General features: G+C 36.7%; 1 protein-coding gene across 5 annotated transcripts in view; it reads right to left on the reverse strand.

The window, feature by feature from the left end:
- The window catches only part of PDE5A (phosphodiesterase 5A), a 215,607-nt gene that overhangs the window by 88,929 nt on the left and 113,480 nt on the right, over window positions 1-13,198 (reverse strand). For all 5 annotated transcript variants that reach the window (XM_032462551.1, XM_032462570.1, XM_032462568.1 and 2 more), the window contains one exon: window positions 8,073-8,162. In XM_032462551.1, the coding sequence (XP_032318442.1) occupies window positions 8,073-8,162 (90 nt within the window). The remainder of the gene's footprint in view (window positions 1-8,072; window positions 8,163-13,198) is intronic.

The following is a 13,198-nucleotide window of genomic DNA, read 5'->3' on the forward strand; positions in this document are numbered from 1 at the left end:
CTGGGAAGTGCACAGTCAAGTATGAGTCGGGCACCCCTGCCCATCTCCTGAGGGCAGCCTCCTTCAGGGAACCCAAGCCAGAACCAGCTGGCTGGCTAGGCTGCTCTGGCACTCCTGAACCACAGACACTGAGATAATAAATGCTGTTGTTCAAAATCACTGTGCTTAGGGTAATCTGCTATGCTGCCAGAGACCACGGATATTGTACGCACGATCATCAAATAATTTGTAATAATCAAATGGATCTGGAATTCTAAATCCAGGTCATTTTCACTTTATTTCACTGCTACCAAGTGATGCAAAAAAACAAAACAAAACAAAACAAAACAAAACTATGAATCAAAAATTTTGTAAGATCCTCATCTCTTATACTTTAATTTGAATTCTGCATAGGATATTAATTTTCATTCTATGGTAGAAAAGAAACAAGTAAGAACTTTTAGATGAGCACTTAACAAGAAGGAATATAGGATTCTTAGTTGATAAAGTACTTTACGTATATAATCTTAGCTCTTAGATGAATATATATGTGTGCATATATTTATTGAGAGCAGCAATTTCACTGACAACCACCTTAATTTTTTAAGAATGTATGAAAATTATTTAATAATGAAAATCCATCCCAAGGCCTAATTATGTGGCTCTGGCTCAGCTATTATACAAGAAATTATTTATGCTTATCTGCAGCTGGTTCCAGACCTCTACTAGTCATTATGCAAGGCCTATGTAAAACTTCTCAAAATTAAATTTGTAACTCATCTATATGATTTACAAATGATTTAATAATTAAAAATGTAATGCATTCCAACAAGTGCTGGAATGGTAATTCTAAAAGTAGCAATGAAGATAAACCTCATATACTGAATAAAACAGCATTCAGTCTGAACCAAATTTTCTGAGCATTAAAAATAAGACTTGGGTAAACACAGCCGACCACTGACCTAATCTTCAGTCTGTTTTTATTCTCTCTCTCTTATTCTCCTGGCTCAGTAGTGTAGCCTCGGGGTTTTAACCTATTAGCATCATATTTTTCATCTGACGTTCTTAAGAAATGTTTTTTCCTTAGGAAAGTGGTTACCATCTTCTTCTCTGTAAAATACACTTGTTTATTATTTAAAGGGCAGTGTGGAAAAAGAAAAAGAAAAGATCATCACCTCACGATATCAAGTCCAGAAGCAACGGAAACTTTTCAGAGTATTTTTGTTTTGTTTCTAAAACAAAGCTACAATAAAATATCACAGGGGAATAAATGAAATGGACAATTTATAAGTTTAAAAAAAAACATATAACTAGCCAAGGCTTTAAGACTAAAATAGATCTAGATCAACTGACAGCCTGCAATGAAAGTCTGCTTAATCTTGTTGCTATAGTTTTACCTAGTCTGACTTGGAATTGTAGGACTACATACACAGCTATAACGTTTATCTGCTCCAAGCTTACATGCCAAGTTGAAGAAAAGCCCGAGTCAGTACTGCGAGCAGGACATCACAAGCCAGCATCTGCTCTGCCCACCCCCACCCCCACGGAAAGCGTATAGGAGCTTCCTCTCGTAAGCCTGTGGGAAAAACACGGCAGGGATCTGCTGTATGAAACCACAGCTTTCCTCCTTCCTCTGATTTCTCCAGCTCTAGAAATCCGCAGACTTTCCTTTGAACTTGTGTGCTGAATACTGAACCCACTTAACATTTGTCTTGTTACCCTGTATTGATATGTAATTTTTGGTATAAAAGATCAACCTCTACAAATTGAAAAAAGTTTAAAGTATCTTCCCTGCTTCATTTCATTTTATATCCTCATTGCCTAGATTAGGGCTCTACATATCACAGTGACTCAACAATTTCTTTCAAAACAAGATAATTTAGGGGAGGGATGAGAATATTTTTAAATGGGTAGATAAATTTATACAGCTTAAATTCTAGAAGACATTGACTTCTGTATATTGCAGTAGGAATCACACAGCTGATTTCATTAATGCTTTACTTTGGGCTTTTTGGCAGACATTAAATATCTTTGATTCATCAAAGTATTTATCTGATAAATATCTCATAAAAATTAGATGATATGTTTTGAAGTTTTTTAGGCTTCTTTTGAAGGAACACATAAACAATTAGATATTTAGCTAAACTGCTCCTTTATCACACTGTAAAAATATCATAAATCTTTTATTGTAACTGTTACATTTGCATCAAAGAATTATGTCATCAAGTATGATAAAATAAAGATGATAAAAACAGAGAAGGAGAATCAGAACTCTGACTCTAAATCAGATTTCTACTTAATAACTAGAGTTGACATTCAAGCAAGAGAAAACGGGTGTCAGCCTAGCCTCGCCTGACATTTCTGGATATAATCTCCAACTCAGATCAATATGGAATATTCATGGAATTTGCGTTATCTTACAATGTCCTGGCTTCTGCCTCATTGGTGCAGCCCCTATAAAGAACAGCACTTATCTTCGCCATATCATAACAAGCAATACTTCAAGAGGTGGCAGTATTTCAGAAATAGGTCATCGGAGCTATAGAGAGAGAAAGACGTTTCCCTCTACTTCTTTACTAAACATAAAACAACAATCTGGTTACAGAAATAAGTGATGCATGTGATGAAAATAAAACTGATCCAAGTACCCAGGTCTGAAAAATCCCACATTAAGCCTAAAAGAAATTAAAAGGCAGTCCCCAAAATTCATACACTTGATGCAAATTTTTTTCATCACACTTCCAGTGCGAATCATGGAGCACACTGGCCCAGATTGACAGGAAACACGCTTCTATAACTCTTTCATCCCTGGGAAAAATTTCTTTTTGTTGACTGGATGGATTTCTCTTACGACATGATAGAGGACGTGACTCAGATCCAGCTTTCTCTCTCCCACCCCTGCTCCCTGCCTCACTCTCTCTCTCTTTTTTTTTCCTTTCCATTTTAAAAAGTCTGTCTGCAGAGTGGTTTCAATTCTTCACTTGAAGAGCCATCAGAATGCTGCCAGGTCCCCTTGTTTCCAACTTCAAGTCCTGCTTCTGAATGGAACCACCTCTCACACCAGTGTACCTCCCATCCTGAAATCAACAGTAATTTAAATGTTTACTGGAGCAGCTCAAGAAAACACTAAAAGGGAATAAAGTAGACTGCAGTCATCACCCACAGCAGAATTTTAAGGAACCTTCCTGCCCTTATCATGACCCTGTAGTCACGACTGCCAAGGTCTGTATCTCAGCTTCACCAGTTTTTAGTTATGTGACTTTGGCCAAGTTCCCTAAATGTTCCCTGCCTCAGTTTCATCATCTGTTAAGAAGGAATGAAATACTGACTACCTCCTATGTCTGGCTGTTATGAAGATGAAATTAATTAATCCACATCAAGTCCTTAGAATAGTTACCAAAGGATAGGCAGTTATTGCCAGAGTCCTACCCTGTTGTCCTGAAACCACCCAGTTACACAGCCTGCGCTGGCTCTCTTCTCCCCCTTGACCATTTTACCTTTTGTCTTCATTCATTTTCTCTAGGCAATAGCTCTCTGATCTTTCCAAAATAAGTTATTTTACCTTGTCGAGCTACTCCAGTAACCCCCAACCACCACTTTTGCCCATTAACTCCATTCTCTTAGAAGGGCAGAGGGGAAGATTAAAAAAACTTACCCTCTATCATTTTTTTTAAACTTTCTGTCACAGAAGTTTTACGAATGTCTGTGATTGTGACTTTTAAAAAGGCATTACTATATCTATTACACTTACGATTATAACATTCATGAAAAGAAATCCTGAAAAATTTTAGTTGAAATACTTCACAAGAAGAGATGCAGATGAGACGATTATATATTTTATTGTCTCTAAAAAATCTCTCTGGATTTTCTGGACTCTGTTATAGTTCAGATTGTGGTATATATAGTTCAGACTTGTTTATAGTTTAACTGCTCCATTCAAGTAGTTCTACAGAGTTGGTATCTTAAGAAACTGGGGTCACTAAACTGTACCAGAACATTTTATAAACAACCAATAATCGCATTTCATTTTAGGTTCCTTGGTAATTAGTCGGAATTGGTGTTGGCTCACTCAGTACAGCTGAACTAACACAAAGACAAGAAACCGAATTCATTTTGCCTCATTTACGAGGAAAAACAATCAAAATAATTTTTTTTACACTTAAAGTTTAGTTAGAGGGTAACAGACCACTTAGGTCAGGACTGTGCTGCTTATGATTTGATCCCAGCTGTCTGGTTACTACGTGGCTGATGACCTCTTCCTACAACTTTATCATTCCTTGTTTCTCTTAAAAGTTCTGTTAGTTCCATGTCTCCTTTAAAAAAATTACAGTTGACATTTATTGATCACTTTCAGTGTGCCAGAACTATAAGCCCGCTGCATGCACGAATGCATTTAATCTTCACAACAACCTTATGAGGTAGGTTCTTTTATAACCCTCATTGTGCAGATGAGGAAACTGAAGATCAAGAGGGATTAACCAATTCCATCCTGGTTACTCATCAAGTAAGTGGTGAAGATGGGATTCAAGCCCAGAGCAAGCAATCCTAACAATTCATTACTCCCCAAAGCCTTCCTGTGACTCTCTGTTTTGATTTCAAAAGCTTCGTGAGAGATAGCGTAGTACTTTTCTATTGTGTGTACACAGCAGCAAACACTGCCCTGAGCTTGTTTATGCAGCTATAAATATAAAGATAACTCTGGAAGTCATATATTGCATCTTCTTAGTGGCTCTGGTTCTCAGTCAGTCAAATTACTTCCTATACTACAGCAGCCACGCTGAGAGTACATTTCTTCTTCTGACTGTTTCTCCTCATTCCTTTTCTCCGAGGAAATAGTTCTCACAGGAAATAATTTCAAACTGGGCAGTGCGAGCGTGGGAGCAGAGGGAGCAGGGGGGAAGGACAGGCAATGGGGAGGGTCAGCAAGATATTTAAAAGGCTGTGTTTTGGAAACCCTCCCATCAGTAAGTTCCTAAGACTCCAGTGCTGGTTTCTTTTATCTCCTGAAATGCTTCTCATGAACAAACTTTTGTGGAAACCCAGTGAAGAGCTCAGGCTTCATATCCAGTCATCAAAGGGTAAAACAGACAGCAGGAGAGGGTGTGAGAGCCCAGAGGCAGACACCCCTGTGATGCTGAGGGAGCCAGAAGAAATCTTAGGGAGAGCTCTGGACAATCACAACCTGGGGACCCCGAGCTGAACCCACTTTAATTAGGTCTGTAAGGGAGCAGACGGCCTTTGGCTGAGAGTGGGATTATTGATTCATGTAATCAAACTTAAATTATTCCCCACCAGAATGATGATATTTTTAAAAAATTGGCAATACCATGTGTTGCCTAGGCTTTGAAGCAACTGGAACTGTCATACATTGATGGTAAGAATACATATGGTGCAGCCCCTTTGGAAAAGAGTTTGGAAGTTTCTTAGAAAAATTAAACATACACCCCACCATGTGACCTAGCAATGCCCCACCTATATATTTACCAAAGAGAAATGAGAACATTATGTCCTCACAAACACCTGTATGCAAGCATCAACTATGGCTTTTTCCCTAACACAAAAACTGGAAACAACTCAAATGTCTATCAATGGATGAATGGAGAATCAAACTGCAGCATATCCATACCATGGAATAAACACTCAGCAATAAAAAGGAGCAAACCACTGACACATGCAGTAATGGGTGAATCTCACAAGCATTATGCTAAGCCAGACACACAAGACTACATACTGTATGATCCCCCTTACATGATTTATATGACATTCTACAACAGGCAAAACAATAGTGACAAAAAACAGATCAGTGACTGTCAGTGGCTGGAGGCTGAGGCGGGGGGTGGGGGTCGACTATAAGGGGTACTGGGAAATAGCTGAGGTGACAGAAATGTTCTGTATCCTGATTACAGTGGTGGTTACATGACCGTATATACATCTGTAGAAAAACTAATCAAATCATACACTTAAAATGGGTGGATTTTATTGTATGTATTGTACTACACCTCGGTACAGCGGGGGTTTTGTTATTGTTGCTGTTTGTTTTCAATTAAACCATCCTCACTGGCATTCATAAAGACTGAAATGAAACATGGGTATTCAGAGGATGCTTTCTTACAGAAGGGCAGTCCCCCTTACTTCACCTGGTGGTTTTACTGCACATTCTCAGAGGTTTCCCCCATGCCCACTGTTCATGCTATTAAGAAGGAGAAGTTTAACCAGAGCATGATTTGGGCTGAGTCTCTTGACCAGTACAAAGCTGTTTTGGGGCCAGAGTTTTAAAACATACTCACTAACTAAAAGCTGAACATCATCTTTTCGAGTGTACACAATCACAGCCCTTGGTTTATAACTAGGGCAGCCAGATAAAATATAGCACAGCCAGTCAAATTTAATTTTAGATGAACAATAAATAATTTTTTAGTATAACAATGTCTCAAATATTGCATGAGACATATTTTTTATTTGCTCTATCTGACAATCTGATTAATAACACCAGCACCACTAGTCTAGGCATGGCCTCTTCAATTTTATTTATTCACTCACAATTAATTAGCTACTTAATTAATTTCATATGCATGTTTTAGTTGCGTGTAATGTTAGTAACTGTAGCTATAACTGCCCTCTTAAGAAACCATGTGGCAACTCTAAGACACAGGGAACTTATTTTAGACTACTGAGAAGTGACTGATACAGGAGCCTGTTAATCAAATTGTGATTTGCAGACCTAGAGCACCAGCATCAACCTGGTGCTTGTTAGAAAAGAATCTCACTCAGGTCTCACCTAGAACTGCTGAATTCAGAATCTGCATTTTAAGATTCATATGCAGACTACTGTTTTAGAAGCCCAGATTTATAAAGCCGTGTTTTTGGAAAATTCCCAAGGGCATATGCAGGGTGGACTGAAGGGAAACTGACTTGAAGTACAAAAACCCCTTACAAGAATATTTTAAAAGTCTATTACTTCAAGAACTGAATTATGGCACAGGCAGCAGGAATTAAAAGAAAGGAATCAAAATGAGAAAGACTAACAGAAAAAAAATTATCGATGGACTCAGTAAAGGACTGGATGGACGAAGGAAAGGAAAGATGTCAGAATCTGAATATAAATCAAGTAGAACCATGAAAGTGTTTCTAGTATTCTTGGCAGTGGTTCTCAACCCTAGTAGCACATGATAAACACCTAGTAGCTTTAAGAAATACTGATGCCTGGATCTCAACCCCAGAGATTATGATTTAAGGTGAAACCTGGGCATTAGAATTTCTAAACGCTCCCTGAGTGACTCTAATGTGCTGCCAAGGTTAAGAACCATAAGAATATGGGCTCTTTCAATCTATTTGTTTTCACTTAGAGAAGTGATTTTTCAACCCTAGCTGTACTTTATAAGTACTTGGGGAGCTTTAAAAATGTATCAGTATCCGGACCTTGCCCTTAGAGATTCTGGTTTAACTGGTAATATTTTATAAATTTCACAGTTGATTGTAATGTGCAGACAGGTTGAGAACACTCAACTGGAGCATTCAGTTTAAATGATAATTTATTAACTCTTTTTTCAAATAACTATCAAATGAAGAGAGAATTCAGTGCTTATAGAATCCAAATCTTCCAGTTAGGTGAAATAGAAACCAACTTATTTTCATTTGCTTGTTATAATTTCACAATAAATTTCACTTGGAATTAGCTACAATTTCCATTTTTCCAAAACCTCATTTTGAATCCCCCTCCCCCGCCAAAATCAGCTGATGATCATTGCAATTGGATAACCATTTATGAAATAAGCTTTATTCAGACGTTTAAAATATAATATGAAATAAATTGATTGTAACCACAACCACAATTATATATCTTAGGATAGAGTAAGGTCCTCAGGAGAGAGAGGTAAGGAAATGGCATGTCTAAAATTTATTTCTCAAAGTAAAGTCTCCATCAGGATTCAACCTTATTACTAAAGTCTAAATAAAAAAAATCAGAGAAAGAACTTTATAGTTAACTTATCACTACAGCATTAGTTTGTAAGTGTGCAAAGAAAAGTAAAAAAAATTTTTCAAAAAGGAAAATGTTTCCAAATGACCTTTTATAAAATGGAAAATTGGCTTACCTCTTCCCTGTGATTCTTAATTGGCATACAAAGAATACTTTGTGTCTTGTAGCCTGTAATTTGGTCAACTTCTGCATTGAACCGTGGATCCTAGAAAGGAAGAAGAAATTCAATTTAATGACTGACCTGTTCAAAGGTCGATTTGATTTTTCTGATTTATAGGATTAGAGAAATCTAACCTTTGACCTATCTTGTTGCTCTGAATGACAATTTTATCACTGTAAAAGGCATCAAGTCATATAAGTATATATCATCTTTGACAAAGATAAATTTAAGATTTTTTTAGGAGCCAGTGGTTATGGAAAAAATACAGACGTAGACAGATGTTAAGAAATAAAGGAAATTCAAAATATTAACCGATTTAGACAGCCTTACTTAAATTCAGGAGAAAGTGGCACCTCTCCTCCTCTGTAATACAATTTGCCTGTTCCCATCTCACTGATTCTTCTGAAAAAGAAAAGCATCTCTGCTCTGAAACTTTTCCTATAAAATCTACCACCTCCAAAATGGTCTCTCCAATACTGACTTTACTTTCCTTCTAATGATTGTTTACATGTTTCCTCGGTATTCTGTATTTCTGTCTCAGTTGATCATGACAATTAAAATCTTTTCTTTTTTTGTATATATATTAAAAAAAGTTGCATGGCCTTCATCAGATTATAAACAATTCCTTAATCTTTTAAAGCTCTTTCCCCTTTTACCAAATATGTCTTATATATCCAATAATCACAAAGGACTTCTGAAAGGTATAAAAGTTCTAAATGCAGGCTAAAGAACGAAAGATACAGGCTATTTTCCATTAAACCAGATTGAGAAGATTAAAGGTAGGCTGTAAACTCTATGAGGGGCTTTTTTTTTTTCTTTTGGTTCATCACTATATTCCTAAGATTAGCACAGGAATTCTAAAACATTTGTTAACTAAATGAGGGAATTCATTAACTAAATGAGGGAATTCATTAACAAATGATATCATGATTATCCAATGTGATCACTTTTAGCTTACTATACTTTAAAGCAAATCTTGTAAGTAGGAGGGAAAACATACTTGAAGAAATGGACAGATACCACTATATGAGATACAATTAAAATGAAGCCAAGATACCAGAACATAAACATCTGAATGAATATTGTTCCCTTCAAAGCAATAGCATTGGGAATTTTCATGCTCAACCTAATAATAGCATCATTGTTCCAAAAATTCTGCTTTTGGAATTCCCTTCAGAGAATATGGAATAGTCACAGTGGAAAAATCCTCGTCTTTGAAGGTCATTCCTATTTTTTTTTTAATTAGCTTGAAGTCACGCAAAGTGAAGGCTGTGAATAAAGCAAATGATTACATTAGATTCCACCATCTGGGGTCAGAAATGAGGCCAATTTTCCCCGAGAGGGCCACACTTGGCATTAAAGACAATTTTAAAAGAAAAGATATAAAATAGTGGAAAATCTATATAAATATCTTATGTTATAAATAAACACTACTACATTTTTAATTTTTCTGCAAACATGCTTAAAGTTATATTGAAAGACAGAGAAAACCTTGGCTAAATGTTTCCAAGAACTAGTTCTTAAATTACATACTATATTGCAAAGTATGTAAAGAAAGCAGACAGGATACTGATACTGATGAGTTAAAAGAATTAAAAAATTGTGAATTTACATAGTGAATTATTCTACAAGCTAATAATCAAAATACGAACAGAAATACATCCTCATCAATCATTTTATTAATGAATATCTGAATTACAAGAAAATTTATAAAAAAAAGAGGATTAAACCCAACTATCTAATCAAAGTAATAGAGTTTGACAGACTGAAATTAGTAGGACTTTCACAGAAGTTTGTGTGTGTGTGTGTGCATACTAGAAGTTTAAAATAAACAGCAGCCCTGGATTTCACTCTTCATTGAAGGAGGTAGGAGTAATGTATGCTTCAAAATCACTTAAAATGAATTTCAGCATCTCAAAGAATTTTCCTTTAACAATGCACTCAGTGCAAGGGCTATAAACACAGAGAGAACTTCCAATCCCTCTAGGTCCAAGAAACACTGAAGAAAAAATGAAGCACTACTATTGTGATTATTTCTTTCACTGTTTATGAGAACATGACAGTGTAAAAAAACACAAAGCTGAGGTACCCACCTGCCATAATAAAACAACTGCTACCAGACTTGCCCTCCTGCTGAAAAATATATGAAATAACTAAACCACAGACGGTCAACAGGGGTATACACATGACTGCCTTGTAATAATCTGACTTTCCTCCTGTGGACATTTTCCCGATGAAGAGAAGGCAGGTGGTACACAAGTAGAGTAACAGTTCCAAATGGAACCGAATTCAGGGCTTCTAAAGTGTCTGGAATTTGCAAGGTAAAGTACCTGATAAGACAGGCTGTGTTGGGGGGGTGGGGGTAGGGGTGTAAAGGGGGAGTGGCAGAAATTGAGTGGCTAATCACTTCAGAGAGGTATTTGGTAAGACTTTAAGAGAGTCTAGCAAAAATTACCTGTTGAAGACTGAAAGCAGAATGTAACACCAGATACAAAAATGTTTGAAGACATTGGGGTTCTACTCAGCTAGAGGAGACACATCACTCAGCACCTCAGGCATTCAATTGAGATACAGAAAGGCACTCCTTAGGAGCAAGGACCATACCCTACATTTGGGTGACATTCCCTAAGTCTAAAAAAATTTATAAGTAGGTCCATCCTAACAAATAATACTGAGCCTGACAGGACCAAAAGGATCTTCTAGTAACTTCTAGCACTTCACTGTCTGCAAGAACAAAGGTCAGCCCTGTTTTAAAAGAGGATGATATGATCCAAATGCCCTGCAGCAAAACACTCACAATGTCCAGCATACCATAAAAAATCACAACACATGTGAAGAAACAGGAAACTGCAACCCACAGTGAAGAGAAAAAGCAGTCAATGGAAAATGACCCCAAGATGATTCAGATGTTGTAATCAACAAAGACTTCAAAGCAGCTATTATAAATGTATTTAAGGATGTAAAATATGGTGATAATGAACAGATGGGAATCTCTGTAAAGAAAGAAAAATTGTTAAAAACAACAACAACAAAAAAAACCCAAATGGAAATTCTAGAACTGAAAAGTACAAAGTCTAAAATGAAAAGTTCACTGATGGATTTAACAGCAGGTCGGAAATGGCAGAAGGGTCAGTGAACTTGAAGACAGATGAACAGAAAGAATCTAATCAAAAGGACTGAGAGGAAAAAAATACATATAGAAAGTTAACAGAGCCTCAGTGTTTTCTGGGACATCAAGTGGTCCAGCATATATATAATTGGAGTTCAAAGAGAAGCGAATGGGGCAGAAAAAATACTTAAAGACATGACCAAGAACTTCCCAAAGTTAGTGAAAACCTTAAACACATATACACATAGTGGAAATATCTTTGAAGAATATAGGCAAAATAAAGGCATTTTCATATGAATGAAATCGGAGATCTGTCACCACCAGACCAGTACTAAAGAAGTGCTAATGGAAGTTCTTCAGCCTGAAGGGAACAATAATAGAATCTAAGGAAAGGGAGCAGACAGCTTGGAACTTGGCTTGAGCCTAAGCACAAATATATAAAGAATAAGGAAACCTGCTTCTTCATTTTTGGAGGAGGAAACACCCTCCTTAAGAAAGGAGGATGAAAACAAAATGCACCCTGAGATGTTAGATTGAAACTGGAGGTAAGAATTCACCGTTGGTAACAGTGTTACAAACAGAGTGACTGTAACAGTTAGATATAGAAATAAATAAAAATTTAGATATATTGTATATACATGTGGTTATTTTCTCCTAGCTCTGTCTGCTGATAAACTAGTAGCAATGACCACACCTAGTATCCAGATCCTGGCTTCTAAATACCATCTCTTCCACTGAAAGGAACCAGGGCTTCTTGGGGAAAATAATGGTTCTAGGGCTAGTGCAGGGAAAGCATAAAATGAGTCTGGAGCATCTTGTTAAGCAGGTAAAACTTTCAGCTCCCCCAGCAAGCAAGAAATGTCAAGAGTGATGGGGCATATCAAAAAGACAGAGGAGCTGGCAAATCTGGTATAATTTGAGAATGTGATTAAAAATAATAAGAGTACAACTCATTGAACAAAATAAAAATCCATGATTCCAAAATGATAGAAATAAATAAATGAATGAGTGAATAAAGAACGCAAAGCTCTTCTTTATATTAGAATGCCAACTAATATACATAGAAGGTATTATGAGGTTGGAAAATCAGTGTATGCCAAAACTGGTAAATGTACATTGATGAGGAATAGAATATTTACACAATATCAAAATATCTCCCCTTAAGATACCTATTAATTACAATGGGAAAATTGTACATTATAGTGGAAAAACCTAGTGGACACCACTTTAATAACCAAGTTATCAACTTTAACATCATCAATAGGTGGGTAAAGTAGCATCATGTCCTACCTGATAATATATGCTAAGAAGGTCTGTAGTATAACAAAAAATATACATATTTGGTCTTTGTTCCCAGTTCCTGGCATAAAGCTCCTCAAACCCTTAACATTTCCTGAGTGATTGGAGAGTCTTTTTTATTCATAACAAGTTCCTTACAATCACATCTGAGTTCATGCTTATGACAAGATTCATAGAGGAGAGGGCCTCATATAGCTTCAGGATGAGCTGGCTTCAGGAAAACCAATCAAGTGGTTAGCAGATTAGAACTTTTGGCCCCACCACTGACCTCTGGACAGGGAAGTGGGGCTGGAGATTGAGTCCAATCACCAATAACCAATGATTTACTCAATCATGCCTACATAACACAGAAAACAATCAGGTTTGCAGGAACTTTCGAGTTGGTGAAGTTATCTATGTGCTGGAATGGTGGTGTACTGCCTTCTGGAGAAGGCATGGATGTTTTGTGTCCCCCACCTCTCACTCCTTGACCTATGTATCTCTTCAATTTGGCTATTCTGAATTGTATCCTCAATAATAAAATTGTAATTTTAAGTATAGTGATTTCTTGAGTTCTCTGAGTAATTCTAGCAAATTATTAAAACTAAGCAGGGAACCCCTGAGTTTGTAGTTGGCCAGACATAAGGGTGATCAGCCTGGAGATCCTATTTGTGGTTGACATCTGAAGTGGGAA

The sequence above is a fragment of the Camelus ferus genome, chromosome 2 (genome assembly GCF_009834535.1).
Source record: "Camelus ferus isolate YT-003-E chromosome 2, BCGSAC_Cfer_1.0, whole genome shotgun sequence".
In the NCBI taxonomy this organism is placed as follows: domain Eukaryota; kingdom Metazoa; phylum Chordata; class Mammalia; order Artiodactyla; family Camelidae; genus Camelus; species Camelus ferus.